The sequence below is a fragment of the Salmo trutta genome, unplaced genomic scaffold (genome assembly GCF_901001165.1).
Source record: "Salmo trutta unplaced genomic scaffold, fSalTru1.1, whole genome shotgun sequence".
Lineage (NCBI taxonomy): Eukaryota > Metazoa > Chordata > Actinopteri > Salmoniformes > Salmonidae > Salmo > Salmo trutta.
Genome location: NW_021822266.1, coordinates 819686 through 838278, shown reverse-complemented (window position 1 = coordinate 838278; position 18593 = coordinate 819686). Strand labels below are relative to the sequence as shown.

The window sequence follows — 18593 nt, the reverse complement described above, 5'->3', positions numbered from 1 at the left end:
GCAAAGCAGTGTGACTCAAACAACAACACAGAGTTACACATGGGATAAACAAACGTACAGTCAATAACACAATAGAAAAAGTCTATATACAGTGTGTGCAAATGGTGTAAGGAGGTAAGGCAATAAATAGGCCATAGTAGCGAAGTAATTACAAGTTAGCAAATTAACACTGGAGTGATAGATGAGCAGATGATGATGTGCAAGTAGAAATACTGGTGTGCAAAAGAGCAAAAAGTGGGGATGAGGTAGGTAGTTGGATGGCCTATGTCGTGGAAAATTGCAAGATTATGTTTTAATGCTTGTATTGTATTATAATGGTTGTTTTATTCGACAGAATAGAGTATTCTGTTAACTATTGTATGTGTTTTACTGAAGATGGGCCTCTATGAGATAGCACTGACAGAGGAGATTTACAATGTCTGTGACCCATTCTATGTATCTGTGGTTCGTCATGTAGGTTGAGAGGGGTGTATCTTGGCTATAAAGGATCTTTGTACTTTTGTGTAGTCACTTTTGAATGGTTCATTAGAGATAGTGCATCATTGAAAGTCAAAGTGCTTTTGCAAAGCTCTTATTATTAAATATGTAGTTTAAGTATAACTCTGACTGGTGTGTGAAGTTTGTCTCTCTCCTCATTTGGTAATGCAGAAATTAACAACCACACCTATTTACAGATGGGCTGTGTACAGCTGCAGCGATCGGTTAGCTGCTCAGATAGCTGATGCTTAAAGTTAGTGAGGGAGATATACTGTAAGTCTCCAGCTTCAGCGATTTTTGCAATTTGTTCCAGTCATTGGCAGCAGAGAACTGGAAGGAAAGGCCAAAGCAGGTGTTGGCTTTGGGGATGATCAGTGAGATATACCTGCTGGAGCGCGTGCTATAGGTGGGTGTTGTTATTGGTGACCAGTGAGCTGAGATAAGGTGGAGCTTTACCAAGCATAGTCTTATAGATGACCTGGAGCCAGTGGGTCTGGTGACGAATATGTAGCGAGGGCCAGCCGACTAGAGCATACAGGTCGCAGTGGTGGGTAGTATAAGGGGCTTTGGTGATAAAACGGATGGCACTGTGATAGACTGCATCCAGTTTGTTGAGTAGAGTGTTGGAGGCTATTTTGTAAATGACATCGTCGAGGATCGGTAGGATAATCAGTTTTACGAGGGCATGTTTGGCAGCTGTAGATCAGTGTCCTTTAGTCCTGGTCCTGGGGACCCTGAAGGGCTTTTTAGTTTATTATATTTTTATAATATTTTTGCATATTATAGGTCAAGAAAATAAAGACTATAGAAATAACAATAGGTGAATCTGACCCAGAGAGTCTGTGGGGAGGAAGGTGATACTGAAGAGGTCTGAGTATGGCTTTGGACTGTGGAGATGCAGCTTCATGCTAACGACTACCAGGCCAACACCACGTCAGCCTCTACCTGGCTCACCCCCAGAAGGAGCAGGTGTTTGTGGATTATGAAGAGGGGCAGGTCTCCTTCTACCATGTGGAGTACAGGTCTCATATCTGTTCTTTCACTGGCTGCACCTTCACTGAGAAACCTCACCTTCAACACCGGTGGCCATCTTAGAAATCCAAGCCCAGAGCCATTGGTCATCTCTCCTGTTAGTCACCTGGCCTAGATTAGTAGAGAGACGACAACTGAGAATGTACATTTTTTTAATTTTATTTAATCTTTATTTAACTAGGCAAGTCAGTTAAGAACAAATTCTTATTTACAATGGCTGCCTACCCCAGCCAAACCTGGACGACGCTGGGCCAATTGTGGACCGCCATATGGGACTCCCAATCACAGCCGGATGTGATACTGCCTGGATTATATAGTCTGGAGTACATGCGTGTTAAATCCAAAATGGCACCCTATCCCTATATAGTGCACTACTTTTGACCAGTGCCCATACAAAGTTGTGTGCTATATAGGGGATAGGGTGCCATTGGGTCTCACTATTGTTCTGTGTTCTGATGCCTCATTCAGTAGTAGCAGGTTGGAGCACGGCGCTGGCCACTGGCTTCACTAGAGGATATGAACCCCACATGGGCCACATCCACTGACTAGTCAACTTTTTTGTAAGACAAGCCTGATTCCATATTGATTAATGATATAACACCATGGAGGTGGGGGAAGTGCATGTTATGGTTCATCTGTCTTTTGTTAAGTGATTGTACTGATCAATTATGCTGCAAAGCTAAAAAGACATTTCAGTTTATTTCCTATATATTTGTATTTTCGAAACTATGAAGAGAATCACAGAATAAACATATAAACTGAAAGATGTGTGTTGTTTAATGGTTCTGGTTGGTGTTCCATGTGTTTCTACATGATCCTCTCTCTCCACCTTGTGGCCACAGATGGAACAGCACTCCAGACTGACGGAGGAAGAGATGGAGAGTGACGGAGAAAAACAAAGGGGTATAAAGACGATGACACACACCAGGCCATGTTGATACAGCCTCCCTGTGCTATGTGGTGTAATCCAGGCAGTATTATGTAGTGTAATCCAGGCAGTACTATGTGGTGTAATCCAGGCAGTATTATGTGGTGTAATCCAGGCAGTGGTATGTGGTGTAATCCAGGCAGTACTATGTGGTGTAATCCAGGCAGTACTATGTGGTGTAATCCAGGCAGTATTATGTGGTGTAATCCAGGCAGTATTATGTGGTGTAATCCAGGCAGTATTAAGTGGTGTAATCCCCTTAACAACAGGTGTTTTACTGAGAACACACATTCCCCTTAACAACAGGTGTTATACTGAGAACACACATTCCCCTTAACAACAGGTGTTATACTGAGAACACACATTCCCCTTAACAACAGGTGTTATACTGAGAACACACATTCCCCTTAACAACAGGTGTTAATACTGAGAACACACATTCCCCTTAACAACAGGTGTTTTACTGAGAACACACATTCCCCTTAACAACAGGTGTTTTACTGAGAACACACATTCCCCTTAACAACAGGTGTTTTACTGAGAACACACATTCCCCTTAACAACAGGTGTTTTACTGAGAACACACATTCCCCTTAACAACAGGTGTTTTACTGAGAACACACATTCCCCTTAACAACAGGTGTTATACTGAGAACACACATTCCCCTTAACAACAGGTGGTTAACTGAGAACAGACATTCCCCTTAACAACAGGTGTTATACTGAGAACACACATTACCCTTAACAACAGGTGTTATACTGAGAACACACATTCCCCTTAACAACAGGTGTTAATACTGAGAACACACATTCCCCTTAACAACAGGTGTTTTACTGAGAACACACATTCCCCTTAACAACAGGTGTTTTACTGAGAACACACATTCCCCTTAACAACAGGTGTTATACTGAGAACACACATTCCCCTTAACAACAGGTGTTAATACTGAGAACACACATTCCCCTTAACAACCCTCAGAATCAGGTTATACCTCCAAACATAACGATGGTCATTATGGCTAAACAGTTCTATTTTTGTTTCATCAGCCCAGAGGACATTTCTCCAAAAAGTATGATCTTTGTCCCCATGTGCAGTTGCGAACCGTAGTCTGGCTTTTTTTATGGCGGTTTTGGAGCAGTAGCTTCTACCTTGCTCAGCGACCTTTCAGGTTATGTCAATATAGGACTCATTTTCCTGTGGATATAGATACTTTTGTACCTGTTTCTTCCAGGATCTTGACAAGGTCCTTTACTGTTGTTCTGGGATTGATTTGCACTTTTCACACCAAAGTACGTTCATCTCAAGGAGACAAAACACGTCTCCTTCCAGAGCGGTATGACGACTGCGTGGTCCCATGGTGTTTATACTTGCGTACTATTGTTTGTACAGATGAACGTGGTACCTTAAGGCGTTTGGAAATTGCTCCCAAGGATGAACCAGACTTGTGGAGGTCTACAATCTTTTTTCTGAGGTCTTGGCTGATTTCTTTTGATTTTCCCATGATGTCAAGCAAAGAGGCACTGAGTTTGAAGGTAGGCCTTGAAATACATCCACAGGTACACCTCCAATTGACTCAAATGATGTCAATTAGCCTATCAGAAGCTTCTAAAGCCATGACATAATTTCCTGAAATCTTCCAAGCTGTTTAAAGGCACAGTCAACTTAGTGCATGTAAACTTCTGACCCACTGGAATTGTGATACAGTGAAATATTCTGTCTGTAAACAATTGTTGGAAAAATTACTTGTGTCATGCACAAAGTAGATGTCCTAACCGACTTGCCAAAACTATAGTTTGTTAACAAGAAATTTGTGGAGAGGTTGAAAAACGAATTTTAATGACTCCAAGGAATTCAGTAAACTCTGGTTATTCCATATCTGTTTTTGTACTAATCTGTAAACAATCTCTTTAGGTGTCACAAACAGGTGCAGTACATAGTTTGGAGTTGGAACCAAATCACACAACCTGTCTGCATTTTGAGATTTTAATATATTTTGATCTTGTTTAAGTCTCTGGTTTAGTTTATTGTTGTGTCTGATTGGTGACCAGTCTAGTAACTCCTTTATCACCTCTAACAGGTCTGATTGGTGACCAGTCTAGTAATCCTTTAACACCTCTAACAGGTCTGATTGGTGACCAGTCTAGTAACTCCTTTATCAGCTCTAACAGGTCTGATTGGTGACCAGTCTAGTAACTCCTTTATCACCTCTAACAGGTCTGATTGGTGACCAGTCTAGTAACTCCTTTATCACCTCTAACAGGTCTGATTGGTGACCAGTCTAGTAACTCCTTTATCAGCTCTAACAGGTCTGATTGGTGACCAGTCTAGTAACTCCTTTATCAGCTCTAACAGGTCTGATTGGTGACCAGTCTAGTAACTCCTTTAGCACCTCTAACAGGTCTGATTGGTGACCAGTCTAATAAGGTGACCAGTCTAGTAATCCTTTACCACCTCTAACAGGTCTGATTGGTGACCAGTCTAGTAACTTTATCCTTTATGTCCTTACTAAACAAGTTATATCTAGTTTGCGATGAATTTGCTCTCTTGGAAGGAATATGCCCGAATCTAGCTCACAATTAACAATTTCATACTTTATTGGATCTAATCTGAGTTCATCTAGGTCTGCTCTAATCTGAGTTCATCTAGGTCTGCTCTAATCTGAGTTCATCTAGGTCTGCTCTAATCTGAGTTCATCAAGGTCTGCTCTAATCTGAGTTCATCTAGGTCTGCTCTAATCTGAGTTAATCTAGGTCTGCTCTAATCTGAGTTCATCTAGGTCTGCTCTAATCTGAGTTCATCTAGGTCTGCTCTAATCTGAGTTCATCTAGGTCTGCTCTAATCTGAGTTCATCTAGGTCTGCTCTAATCTGAGTTCATCAAGGTCTGCTCTAATCTGAGTTCATCTAGGTCTGCTCTAATCTGAGTTAATCTAGGTCTGCTCTAATCTGAGTTCATCTAGGTCTGCTCTAATCTGAGTTCATCTAGGTCTGCTCTAATCTGAGTTCATCTAGGTCTGTGTAACGGCTGTCGGGAGAGAGAGTAGACCAAGGCGCAGCGGAGTTAGTGTTCATCATAGTTATTTAATTAACGTGAGAACACGATACAAAAAACAAGAAAACCGACAGCTAAAACAGTCCTGTCAGGTGCAAAACGAAACAGAAACAATTACCCACAAAACCCCAAAGGAAAAACAGGCACTTATGTGTGACTCCCAATCAGCAACAACCAACAACGGCTGTACCTGATTGGAAGCCACACGGCCAAAATCAATGAAACAGACAACATAGAAAATGAACATAGAACGCCCACCCAATGTAACACCCTGGCCTAACCAAAATAAAGAACAAAAACCCCTCTCTATTGCCAGGGCATCACAGTCTGCTCTAATCTGAGTTCATCTAGGTCTGATCTAGTTTGAGCTCATCTAGGTCTGCTCTAATCTGAGTCTAATCCTTTAACACCGCTAACAGGTCTGATTGGTGACCAGTCTAGTAACTTCTTCAACACCTCTAACAGGTGCTAATGTTGTAAAAATACTAACATGCAAAAATAACATGCAAAACAGGCAAGTAAAAAAGAGGAGGGGCTTATAACAGGCCCTGAATTACTATTTGCCACTGACTTTCACTTATGCAGTCAGTTCTACAGTGCTAGTTTTAATGTAATTAGTCCCCCAAAGAGGAGAAACCATAGCTCACCGGTCCCTAAAAGGAGAAAAGGCTGGAGCCCTTGGCTGTAGCTCAAACATCTGGGTCTCAGACAAATGCTGGTCTAGGATCAGGTCTCTCGTCCATGTAATCTCTTTCATTATGATTATAAGGATTAAAACTGATCCTAGATCATAACTCCAACTCGGAGAGGCTTTATGAATCAAGGAGGCAGAAAGTAGGGAAGAACTTTGGAACACAGCCCAGGACTAGGATTACTTTCAGTATCATTTCCTGAACACTCTGGGCTCTTCATGGGAAGTTCTGCCCCCAGCGTAAATAATGATACACACACACATACAGGCAGCAAAGCTTGCAGATCATCAAATCAACTTCTCACACGGCCTCATACAGATCTACACGGACATCGAGCACCAGAAAATAGAGATTACATTTATTTTTAAAACACCAGGTACAGTAAAAACATATTATGATGTGTTTTTTTGTGATCTAGTCTGTCCTTACTAAACAAGTTAGATCTAGTCTGTCCTTACTAAACAAGTTAGATCTAGTCTGTCCTTACTAAACAAGTTAGGTCTATTCTGTCCTTACTAAACAAGTTAGATCTAGTCTGTCCTTACTAAACAAGTTAGATCTAGTCTGTCCATACTAAACAAGTTAGATCTAGTCTGTCCTTACTAAACAAGTTAGGTCTATTCTGTCCTTACTAAACAAGTTAGATCTAGTCTGTCCTTACTAAACAAGTTAGATCTAGTCTGTCCTTACTACACAAGTTAGATCTAGTTTGTGATGTATATTTTCGTAAATTTGCTCTCTTGGAAGGAATATGCCCGAATCTAGCTCACAATTAACAACTTGATACTTTATTTGATCTAATCTGAGTTCATCTAGGTCTGCTCTAATCTGAGTTCATCTAGGTCTGCTCTAATCTGAGTTCATCGAGGTCTGCTCTAATCTGAGTTCATCTAGGTCTGATCTAATCTGAGTTCATCTAGGTCTGATCTAATCTGAGTTAATCTAGGTCTGCTCTAATCTGAGTTCATCTAGGTCTGCTCTAATCTGAGTTCATCTAGGTCTGATCTAATCTGAGTTCATCTAGGTCTGATCTAATCTGAGTTCATCTAGGTCTGCTCTAATCTGAGTTCATCTAGGTCTGCTCTAATCTGAGTTCATCTAGGTCTGCTCTAATCTGAGTTCACCTAGGTCTGATCTAATCTGAGTTCATCTAGGTCTGATCTAATCTGAGTTCTTCTAGGTCTGCTCTAATCTGAGTTCATCTAGGTCTGATCTAATCTGAGTTCATCTAGGTCTGCTCTAATCTGAGTTCATCTAGGTCTGCTCTCCAGTCTTGAGTTGTTTATGATCAGATACAACAACAGTTGTAATCAAGTATATATATTTATACACTGTACAAACCATTAGGAACACCAGCCACTTCAATATCACCTGGGCCAGCCACTCTTAAATAGCACCTGGGCCAGCCACTCTTAAATATCACCTGGGCCAGCAACTCTTAAATATCACCTGGGCCAGCCACTCTTAAATATCACCTGGGCCAGCCACTTAAATATCACCTGGGCCAGCCATTCTTAAATTTGACCTGGGCCAGCCACTCTTAAATAGCACCTGGGCCAGCCACTCTTAAATATCACCTGGGCCAGCCACTCTTAAATATCACCTGGGCCAGACACTTAAATATCACCTGGGCCAGCCACTCTTAAATATCACCTGGGCCAGACACTCTTAAATATCACCTGGGCCAGCCACTTAAATATCACCTGGGCCAGACGCTCTAAAATATCACCTGGGCCAGCCACTCTTAAATATCACCTGGGCCAGCCACTCTTAAATATCACCTGGGCCAGACACTTAAATATCACCTGGTCCAGACACTCTTAAATATCACCTGGGCCAGACACTCTTAAATATCACCTGGGCCAGACACTCTTAAATATCACCTGGGCCAGCCACTCTTAAATATCACCTTCCAATTAATGAGATGGACAAGCCAGCACAGGTGTAACACATACTGACTAACGAGGTGACACCAATTGGAGTGCCCTACGTGCTAACATCCAACCTCAAATATAAAATAAAAAAAACAGCCTGTAACACTTTTGCCAGTGTAGTGATGTAGGGAACAGCCACATTAGTGCACTCCTGTGCCATAAAGGTCCAGACCTCTTAGCAGAGGCTTATACTGTATATGGAAGGTAACTTAACTGTATCACCATGAACTGTATTGTTTAATGCTGTCTGTTTTCTCTCTTTCTCGCTCTCCCTCTCTCTCTATCCATCCCTCTCTCTCTCTCTTTCTCTCTCTCTCTCTATCCCTCTCTCTCTCCCTCCCCCAGGGGTACCATGGTTCGAACATTGAACAGTATGGCGGAGCTGAGAGGTTCTAGGTTTGGTCGTCCCTGGCACGGACTCAAGCTCCTTTTCTGGTTCGCCAACGATTACATCGTCTTCGATGATGACAACCAGATGGTTGCATATTACGACCCCAAAGAGGGACGCTTTGGTTTCCATCACTTCCAGAACAGACGTGAGTGTGAAAACAATGTCTGCAAGAAGCTGCTTCCTGATGATGGCTACCCATTCTATGAGGTGGGCAACCTCCACCTCACAGCATCTCATTCCATGCCTAAATATGTCAGGAAGTACAACACTGGTAACATAGATACCAGCAACATGGACCGCCTCATCATCAGTATGCGTCCAGACATGACAGTGGATAAGGTCTATGTGACCCAGCACGAGGACCTGAGGAGCTTCGACCCGGTCAACACCTATTGCATCAGCAGGGGGTTGCTCATGACCATATGTGGTCATTCATCCGCGGACATGTCACTGAGCAACTTCCTGGAACAGGCGGGCTATCCCACCCACGAGACAAATTTAATGATGTATCAGGGCATCGCCCCCAGGGAGTCTAGGGATACCAAGATTGATATAGAAGGTGGATCCAGAGTTCCACCCAGAGCTGCACCTAGAGTTCCACCCAGAGCTCCACCAGGCTTCTGGGAAAGCAACTGTACCATACTGTAGATCAGTGTCCTCTAGTCCTGGTCCTGGGGACCCTGAAGGGGGGAACCTTTTAGTTTTTTGCCCTAGCACATTGCATTTCATTTTGGTATGTTCATTTTCACTATTAAATTTGGTCATTTATCAGACACTCTTATCCAGAGTGACTTCAGTGCATTAAACTAAGGCAGATGAACAACAACATACTGTATCACAGTCATAGCAAGTAAACCTTTTCTGTAACCATTACTGAGAAGGTTGTTGCTGTTGGGGCCTGCTAGTGGTGTCACGTCCTGACCAGTATAGGGGTTATTTGTTATTGTAGTTTGGTCAGGACGTGGCAGGGGGTGTTTGTTTTATGTGGTTCAGGGTGTGTTTTGTGTATGTGTTTAGGTAGAGGGGTATTTGATTTATTAGTCCGGGGTTTGCTAGTCATTGTTCTATGTTAATATTTTTCTATGTTCTATCTAGTCTTTTGTATTTCTATGTTTAGTTAATTGGGGTTGGGCCTTCAATTGGAGGCAGCTGGTTATTGTTGCCTCTGATTGAGGGTCCTATATTTAGGAGTTTGTTTTTCATGGGTTTCTGTGGGAGATTGTTCTTGTTTAGCTGTTTTGCCTGACGAGACTGTCAGTTCGTTTTGTTTTGTATACGTTTTCCTTCTTCACCATAATAAAAGAAGATGAGTGTACATTTTCCCGCTGCATCTTGGTCTCTACCCTACGACACCTGTGACAACTGGCTAATGTATTTCTGTATTTTAAAATACAAAATACATGCATTTTAATTAAATACACATCAAAATACGAGTATTTGGTTGTAAAAATGTTTAAACATTGATCTTTATGTTATTTTGTTGATGTATTTTGACATTTTTCCTCATCCCTGGTTGTAATCAATGTAGTTTCCTCTTCACTTCAACCCAAAACATAAATGTGATGACATTAAATCAATGTGGAAAGCTGATTGGATTTGCAAATCAACTACATAAGAGCATTTCATCTAGTGGCCGACAATGATTACAACAAGTAATCATTCTCAAATTATTTAGAGGCTAATTCATTGACTCTATATACCAAATCTAGAATCAATCTGATCTATGGTTCATGAGTAGATGTTTAAAGTATTTTTTAGCATTAGCATGTGTGCTAACATACATCTATAGGTAAACTGCCATTTTTGAATGTAGCAACTATTTTTTTCTCAAAACTATTAAAGATAAAAATCTGAAGTGAATCTGATGTATGGTTCATAAAGGAGAAGATGATTCCAGACGGTTTTGAACATTAGTTTTACATATGCAAATAATGATTTGTTAATAGTGTCCTTGTTTTTTAGAGATATCAGTAAAACATTCAGTGTGGTTCATCTTAGTGTGATGTCCATGATAGTGATGACAAGTTTCAAGTTGATAGGCCACTGTGGAGTGGATTTACAGGGATTTAAAATCTGTTGACCCTTAGTGTTTCTCAAACTAGGTTAAGATTTACCATGGGCCTCTACATTCTGAATTTGGTGTGATTTGGTTCTGTGGTTCATGACAAGAAGATTTTTTACCTACTGTTTTTGCATATTTTGTCGTTTTAGCGTATGTACATGTACTGGTTTACTGTGGAAATCTTTGAAAGCTTCAAAGCTATTTTCTCAAATGAATTAGGGACTATTGTGATGAGTCCTCTTTAGGGACCATTGTGATGAGTCCTATTTAGGGACTATTGTGATGAGTCCTCTTTAGGGACTAATTTGATGAGTCCTCTTTAGGGACTATTGTGATGAGTCCTCTTAGGGACTATTGTGATGAGTCCTCTTTAGGGACTAATTTGATGAGTCCTCTTTAGGGACTATTGTGATGAGTCCTCTTTAGGGACTATTGTGATGAGTCCTCTTTAGGGACCATTGTGATGACTCCTCATTAGGGACCATTGTGATGAGTCCTCTGTAGGGACTATTGTGATGAGTCCTCTTTAGGGACTAATTTGATGAGTCCTCTTTAGGGACTATTGTGATGAGTCCTCTTTAGGGACTATTGTGATGAGTCCTCTTTAGGGACCATTGTGATGACTCCTCATTAGGGACCATTGTGATGAGTCCTCTGTAGGGACTATTGTGATGAGTCCTCTTTAGGGACTATTGTGATGAGTCCTCTTTAGGGACTATTGTGATGAGTCCTCTTTAGGGACCATTGTGATGACTCCTCATTAGGGACCATTGTGATGACTCCTCATTAGGGACCATTGTGATGAGTCCTCTTTAGGGACTATTGTGATGAGTCCTCTTTAGGGACTATTGTGATGAGTCCTCTTTAGGGACCATTGTGATGACTCCTCATTAGGGACCATTGTGATGAGTCCTCTGTAGGGACTATTGTGATGAGTCCTCTGTAGGGACTATTGTGATGAGTCCTCTTTAGGGACTACTGTGATGAGTCCTGAAAAAGGGACGTTTCATTTTGGGATATGGTGCCATTTGGGACTCACCTTGTTGACTTGCCTAGTTAAATAAAGGTTAAATAAATGTTTTTATTGTTCTGTGTTCTGATGCCTCATTCAGTAGTAGCAGGTTGGAGCACGGCGCTGGCCACTGGCTTCACTAGAGGATATGAACCCCACATGGGCCACATCCACTGACTAGTCAACTTTTTTGTAAGACAAGCCTGATTCCATATTGATTAATGATATAACACCATGGAGGTGGGGGAAGTGCATGTTATGGTTCATCTGTCTTTTGTTACGTGAATATAGTAATCATTTATATTGCAACGCTAAATAGACTTTACTGTTTATTTTCTGTGTATTTTTATTTTTGAAACTTTGGAGAGAAGAAAAACAGAATAAACATTTACTTTAAACTGAAAGATGTGTGTTGTTTAATGGCGCTGGTTGGTGTTCCATGTGTTTCTACATGATCCTCTCTCTCCACCTTGTGGCCACAGATGGAACAGCACTCCAGACTGAAGGAGGAAGAGATGGAGAGTGACGGAGAAAAACAAAGAGGTATAAAGACGCTGACACACACCAGGCCATGTTGATACAGCCTCCCTGTGCTATGTGGTGTAATCCAGGCAGTATTATGTGGTGTAATCCAGGCAGTATTATGTGCTGTAATCCAGGCAGTATTATGTGTTGTAATCCAGGCAGTATTATGTGCTGTAATCCAGGCAGTACTATGTGGTGTATTCCAGGCAGTAATATGTGGTGTAATACAGGCAGTATTATGTGGTGTAATCCAGGCAGTATTATGTGGTGTAATCCAGGCAGTACTATGTGGTGTAATCCAGGCAGTATTATGTGGTGTAATCCAGGCAGTACTATGTGGTGTAATCCAGGCAGTATTATGTGCTGTAATCCAGGCAGTACTATGTGGTGTATTCCAGGCAGTAATATGTGGTGTAATCCAGGCAGTATTATGTGGTGTAATCCAGGCAGTATTATGTGGTGTAATCCAGGCAGTACTATGTGGTGTAATCCAGGCAGTATTATGTGCTGTAATCCAGGCAGTACTATGTGGTGTATTCCAGGCAGTAATATGTGGTGTAATCCAGGCAGTATTATGTGGTGTAATCCAGGCAGTATTATGTGGTGTAATCCAGGCAGTACTATGTGGTGTAATCTTGGCAGTACTATGTGGTGTAATCCAGGCAGTATTATGTGGTGTAATCCAGGCAGTATTATGTGGTGTAATCCAGGCAGTATTATGTGGCGTAATCCAGGCAGTATTATGTGGTGTAATCCAGGCAGTACTATGTGGTGTAATCCAGGCAGTATTATGTGGTGTAATCCAGGCAGTACTATGTGGTGTAATCCAGGCAGTACTATGTGGTGTAATCCAGGCAGTATTATGTGGTGTAATCCAGGCAGTATTATGTGGTGTAATCCAGGCAGTATTATGTGGCGTAATCCAGGCAGTATTATGTGGTGTAATCCAGGCAGTACTATGTGGTGTAATCCAGGCAGTATTATGTGGTGTAATCCAGGCAGTATTATGTGTTGTAATCCAGGCAGTACTATGTGGTGTAATCCAGGCAGTATTATGTGGTGTAATCCAGGCAGTATTATGTGGTGTAATCCAGGCAGTATTATGTGGTGTAATCCAGGCAGTATTATGTGGTGTAATCCAGGCAGTATTATGTGGTGTAATCCAGGCAGTATTATGTGTTGTAATCCAGGCAGTACTATGTGGTGTAATCCAGGCAGTATTATGTGGTGTAATCCAGGCAGTATTATGTGGCGTAATCCAGGCAGTATTATGTGGTGTAATCCAGGCAGTACTATGTGGTGTAATCCAGGCAGTATTATGTGGCGTAATCCAGGCAGTATTATGCGGCGTGATCCAGGCAGTAATATGTGGTGTAATCCAGGCAGTAATATGTGGTGTAATCCAGGCAGTATTATGTGGTGTAATCCAGGCAGTATTATGTGGTGTAATCCAGGCAGTATTATGTGGTGTAATCCAGGCAGTATTATGTGTTGTAATCCAGGCAGTACTATGTGGTGTAATCCAGGCAGTATTATGTGGTGTAATCCAGGCAGTATTATGTGGCGTAATCCAGGCAGTATTATGTGGTGTAATCCAGGCAGTACTATGTGGTGTAATCCAGGCAGTATTATGTGGCGTAATCCAGGCAGTATTATGTGGTGTAATCCAGGCAGTTCTATGTGGTGTAATCCAGGCAGTTCTATGTGGTGTAATCCAGGCAGTACTATGTGGTGTAATCCAGGCAGTGTTATGTGGCGTGATCCAGGCAGTACTATGTGGTATAATCCAGGCAGTATTATGTGGTGTAATCCAGGCAGTACTATGTGGTATAATCTAGTCAGTATTATGTGGTGTAATCCAGGCAGTATTATGTGGTATAATCTAGTCAGTATTATGTGGTGTAATCCAGGCAGTGGTATGTGGTGTAATCCAGGCAGTACTATGTGGTGTAATCCAGGCAGTATTATGTAGTGTAATCCAGGCAGTATTATGTAGTGTAATCCAGGCAGTATTATGTGGTGTAATCCAGGCAGTATTATGTGGTGTAATCCAGGCAGTATTATGTGGTGTAATCCAGGCAGTATTATGTGGTGTAATCCAGGCAGTATTATGTGGTGTAATCCAGGCAGTATTATGCGGTGTAATCCAGGCAGTACTATGTTGTGTAACCCAGGCAGTATTATGTGGTGTAATCCAGGCAGTATTATGTGGTATAATCCAGGCAGTATTATGTGGTGTAATCCAGGCAGTATTATGTGGTTTACTGAGAACACACATTCCCCTTAACAACAGGTGTTATACTGAGAACACACATTCCCCTTAACAACAGGTGTTATACTGAGAACACACATTCCCCTTAACAACAGGTGTTTTACTGAGAACACACATTCCCCTTAACAACAGGTGTTATACTGAGAACACACATTCCCCTTAACAACAGGTGTTTTACTGAGAACACACATTCCCCTTAACAACAGGTGTTTTACTGGGAACACACATTCCCCTTAACAACCCTCAGAATCAGGTTATAGCAAGGATCTTATTGAAGACATTTACAGTTGAAGTCGGAAGTTTACATACACCTTCGTCAATGTCACGTCCTGACCAGCAGATGGAGCTAGTGTTTTAGTTTTGGGGTCAGGACGTGGCATGTTTGTGTTGTGAATGTTTGTGGATGATTGGGACTTCCAATTGAAGGCAGGTGTGTATAGTTGCCTTTGATTGGAAGTCCTATATAGGTGTGTGTGTTTGTCTTTGGGGTTGTGGGTGGTTGTTTTGCACTGTGTTTTCAAGCCTGCAAACTGTTGCTGTCGTGGTTTTTGTTTCCTGTGGATGCTTTACTCTGTTTTTGTTAATTAAAATATGAGTATCCACACTTCCGCTGCGCCTTGGTCATCCTTCCAACAGCACAAGGTATTTTGTGACGGCCAAATACATTTAAACTCAGTTTTCTCATAATTCCTGACATGTAATTCTCGTAAAAATTCCCTGTCTTAGGTCAGTTAGGATCACCACTTTATTTTAAGAATGTAAAATGTCAGAATAATAGTAGAAAGAAAGATTTATTTCAGCTTTTATTTCTTTCATCACATTTCAGACCCATATGCGACCAAGCTTGACCTTCCTGACTGATGTCTTGAGATGTTGCTTCAATATATCCACATAATTTTCCTTACTCATGTTGCCATCTATTTTGTGAAGTGCACCAGTCTCTCCTGCAGAAAAGCACCACCACAACATGATGCTGCCACCCCCGTGCTTCACGGTTGGGATGGTGTTCTTCGGCTTGCAAGCCTCCCCCTTTTTCCTCCAAACATAACGATGGTCATTAAGGCCAAACAGTTCTATTTTTGTTTCATCAGACCAGAGGACATTTCTCCAAAAAGTACGATCTTTGTCCCTATGTGCAGTTGCAAACCGTAGTCTGGCTATTTTATGGCGGATTTGGAGCAGTGGCTTCTACCTTGCTGAGCGGCCTTTCAGGTTATGTTGATATAGGACTCATTTTACTGTGGATATAGATACTTTTGTACCTGTTTCCTCCAGCATCTTCACAAGGTCCTTTGCTGTTGTTCTGGGATTGATTTGCACTTTTCGCACTGAAGTACGTTCATCTCTAGGAGACAAAACGCGTCTCCTTCCTGAGCGGATGACGGCTGCGTGGTCCCATGGTGTTTATACTTGCATACTATTGTTTGTACAGATGAACGTGGCACCTTCAGGCGTTTGGAAATTGCTCCCAAGGATGAACCAGACTTGTGGAGGTCTACAATTTTTTCTGAGGTCTTGGCTGATTTCTTTTGATTTTCCCATGATGTCAAGCAAAGAGGCACTGAGTTTGAAGGTAGGCCTTGAAATACATACACAGGTACACCTCCAATTGACTCAGTTTATGTCAATTAGCCTATCAGAAGCTTCTAAAGCCATGACATCATTTTCTGGAATTTTCCAAGCTGTTTAAAGGCACAGTCAACTTAACTTAACAACTCTGGTTTAGTTTATTGTTGTGTCTGATTGGTGACCAGTCTAGTAACTCCTTTATCACCTCTAACAGGTCTGATTGGTGACCAGTCTAGTAACTCCTTTATCACCTCTAACATGTCTGATTGATGACCAGTCTAGCCTGTTGGGGCTAGGGGGCAGTATTGAGAATTTTGAAAAAAATGTGGCCATTTTTAACTGCCTCCTACACCAACTCAGAAGCTAGGATATGCATATTATTAACAGATTTGGATAGAAAATAATCTGAATTTTCTAAAACGTTTTGAATGGTGTCTGTAAGTATAACAAAAGTCATATGGCAGGCAAAAACCTGAGAAAAATACAACCAGGAAATGAGAATTTTGTGGCTGTACTATTTTCGAGTCATTGCTAATAGATCACACAGTGACAAAGGATTCATTTCGCACTTCCTACGGCTTCCACTAGATGTCAACGATCTTTATAAAGTTGTTTTAAGCGTCTATGATGAACAGAGACCGGATGACAAGGAAGAGAAGTTGACCTCCCTGGGATGTCGTCACTTCATTATTGCCCGCACCTGCGCATTCATGTGACTTCATGTGAGGCAAGACATTTTTCAAAAACGTTTTTCAAGACACAGGAGAGGTCGGGTTGAAACATTACTGATGTTTCACGTTAAAAATGGCCCTAAAGATTTATGCTAAACAACGTTTGACATGTTTGAACGAACGTAAATAGATTTTTTTTTTAACTTTTCGTCGTGACTTCCCCCCCCCGCCCTACTTTTTAGTAGCCACCGAAGCGCTAACAACATGGAACAACTTGGAGTTATTTGGACATAAATTATGAACTTTGTCGAAAGAAACCACATTTGTTGTGGACCTGGGATTCCTGGAAGTGCCAATGGATGAAGATAATCAAAGGTAAGGGATTATTGACAATAGTATTATTGATATTAGATGGTTACAAGATGGTGCTAACCTGTATATCCTAGCCTATTGTTCTTAGCACAGCACCCCGTTTATTGCAAAGTGTGATTTCCCAGTAAAGTTATTTTGAAATCTGGCAATGCAGTAGTATTTACGAAATGTTAAACTATAATTCTTTGAATGACAATATTATAATTTACCAATGTTTTTGAATAGTAATTTTGTAAATTGTAGCGTTGATTCACCGGAAGCATTTGAGGGGAAAAAAAATCTGAATTTCACAGCTACTGTAAAATGCTGTTTTTGGATATAAATATGAACTTGATGGAACAAAAAATGCATGTATTGTATAACATAATGTCCTAGGAGTGTCATCTGAGGAAGATTGTCAAAGGTTAGTGCATAATTTTAGCTGGTTACCTGCTTTTGGTGACGCCTGTCTTTGAATTGACAAAACATTACACACCTATTTTCAATGTACTCTCCTAACATAACCTAACTTTATGCGTTCGCCGTAAAGCCTCTTTGAAATCGGACAATGTGGTTGGATTTAGGAGATGTTTATCTTTCAAATGGTGAAAAATAGTTGATTGTTTGAGAAATTGAAATTATTAGATTCTTGCAGTTTTGAATTTCCCGCCATGGTCTCTCGACAATAAATCCCAATACCGGGCAGGGATCCCCAACAGGTATTTTGGTGACTAGTCTAGTAACTCCTTCATCACCTCTAACAGTTATTATTGGTGACCAGTCTAGTAACTCCTTTAACACCTCTAACAGGTGCTAAAGGAGGAACAAAAGTAACATGCAAAAATAACATTCAAAACAGGCAAGAAATAAAGAGGAGGGGCTTATAACAGAACCTGAATTACTGGTTGCTACTGACTGACACTAATGCAGTCAGTTCTACAGTACTAGTTTTAATGTAATTAGTCCCCCAAAGAGGAGAAATCATAGCTCACCGGTCCCTAAAAGGAGAAAAGGCTGGAGCCCTTGGCTGTAGCTCAAACATCTGGGTCTCAGACGAATGCTGGTCTAGGATCAGGTCCCCCGTCCATGTAATCTCTTTCATTATGATTATAAGGATTAAAACTGATCCTAGATCATAACTCCAACTCTCAGACGCTTTATGAATTGAGGAGGCAGAAAGTAGGGAAGAACTTTGCCCAGGACTAGGATTACTTTCAGTATCATTTCCTGAACACTCTGGCGCACACACACACACACACACACACACACACACAGGCAGCAAAGCTTGCAGATCATCAAATCAACTTCTCACACGGCCTCATACAGATCTACACGGACATCGAGCACCAGAAAATAGAGATTACATTTATTTTAAAACACCAGGTACAGTAAAAACATTTTATGATGTGTTTTTTGTGATCTTGTCTGTCCTTACTAAACAAGTTAGGTCTATTCTGTCCTCACTAAACAAGTTAGATCTAGTCTGTCCTTATTAAACAAGTTAGATCTAGTTTGTGATGTATATTTTCGTACATTTGCCCCCTTGGAAGGAATATGCCCGAATCTAGCTGACAATTAACAACTTGATACTTTATTTGATCTAATCTGAGTTCATCTAGGTCTGCT

The 18593-nt window shown here is 41.2% G+C and overlaps 1 protein-coding gene across 1 annotated transcript; it reads left to right on the top strand.

Moving 5' to 3' along the window:
- Nucleotides 1-6434: 6434 nt before the first annotated feature.
- Nucleotides 6435-10360, top strand: LOC115181480 (uncharacterized). The gene is made up of 3 exons (XM_029743365.1): nucleotides 6435-6556; nucleotides 8460-9001; nucleotides 9384-10360. The coding sequence occupies exons 2-3, from the start codon at nucleotides 8467-8469 to the stop codon at nucleotides 9452-9454; spliced, it is 606 nt and encodes a 201-aa protein (XP_029599225.1). The 5' UTR covers nucleotides 6435-6556; nucleotides 8460-8466; the 3' UTR covers nucleotides 9455-10360.
- The last annotated feature ends 8233 nt before the right edge of the window (nucleotides 10361-18593 follow it).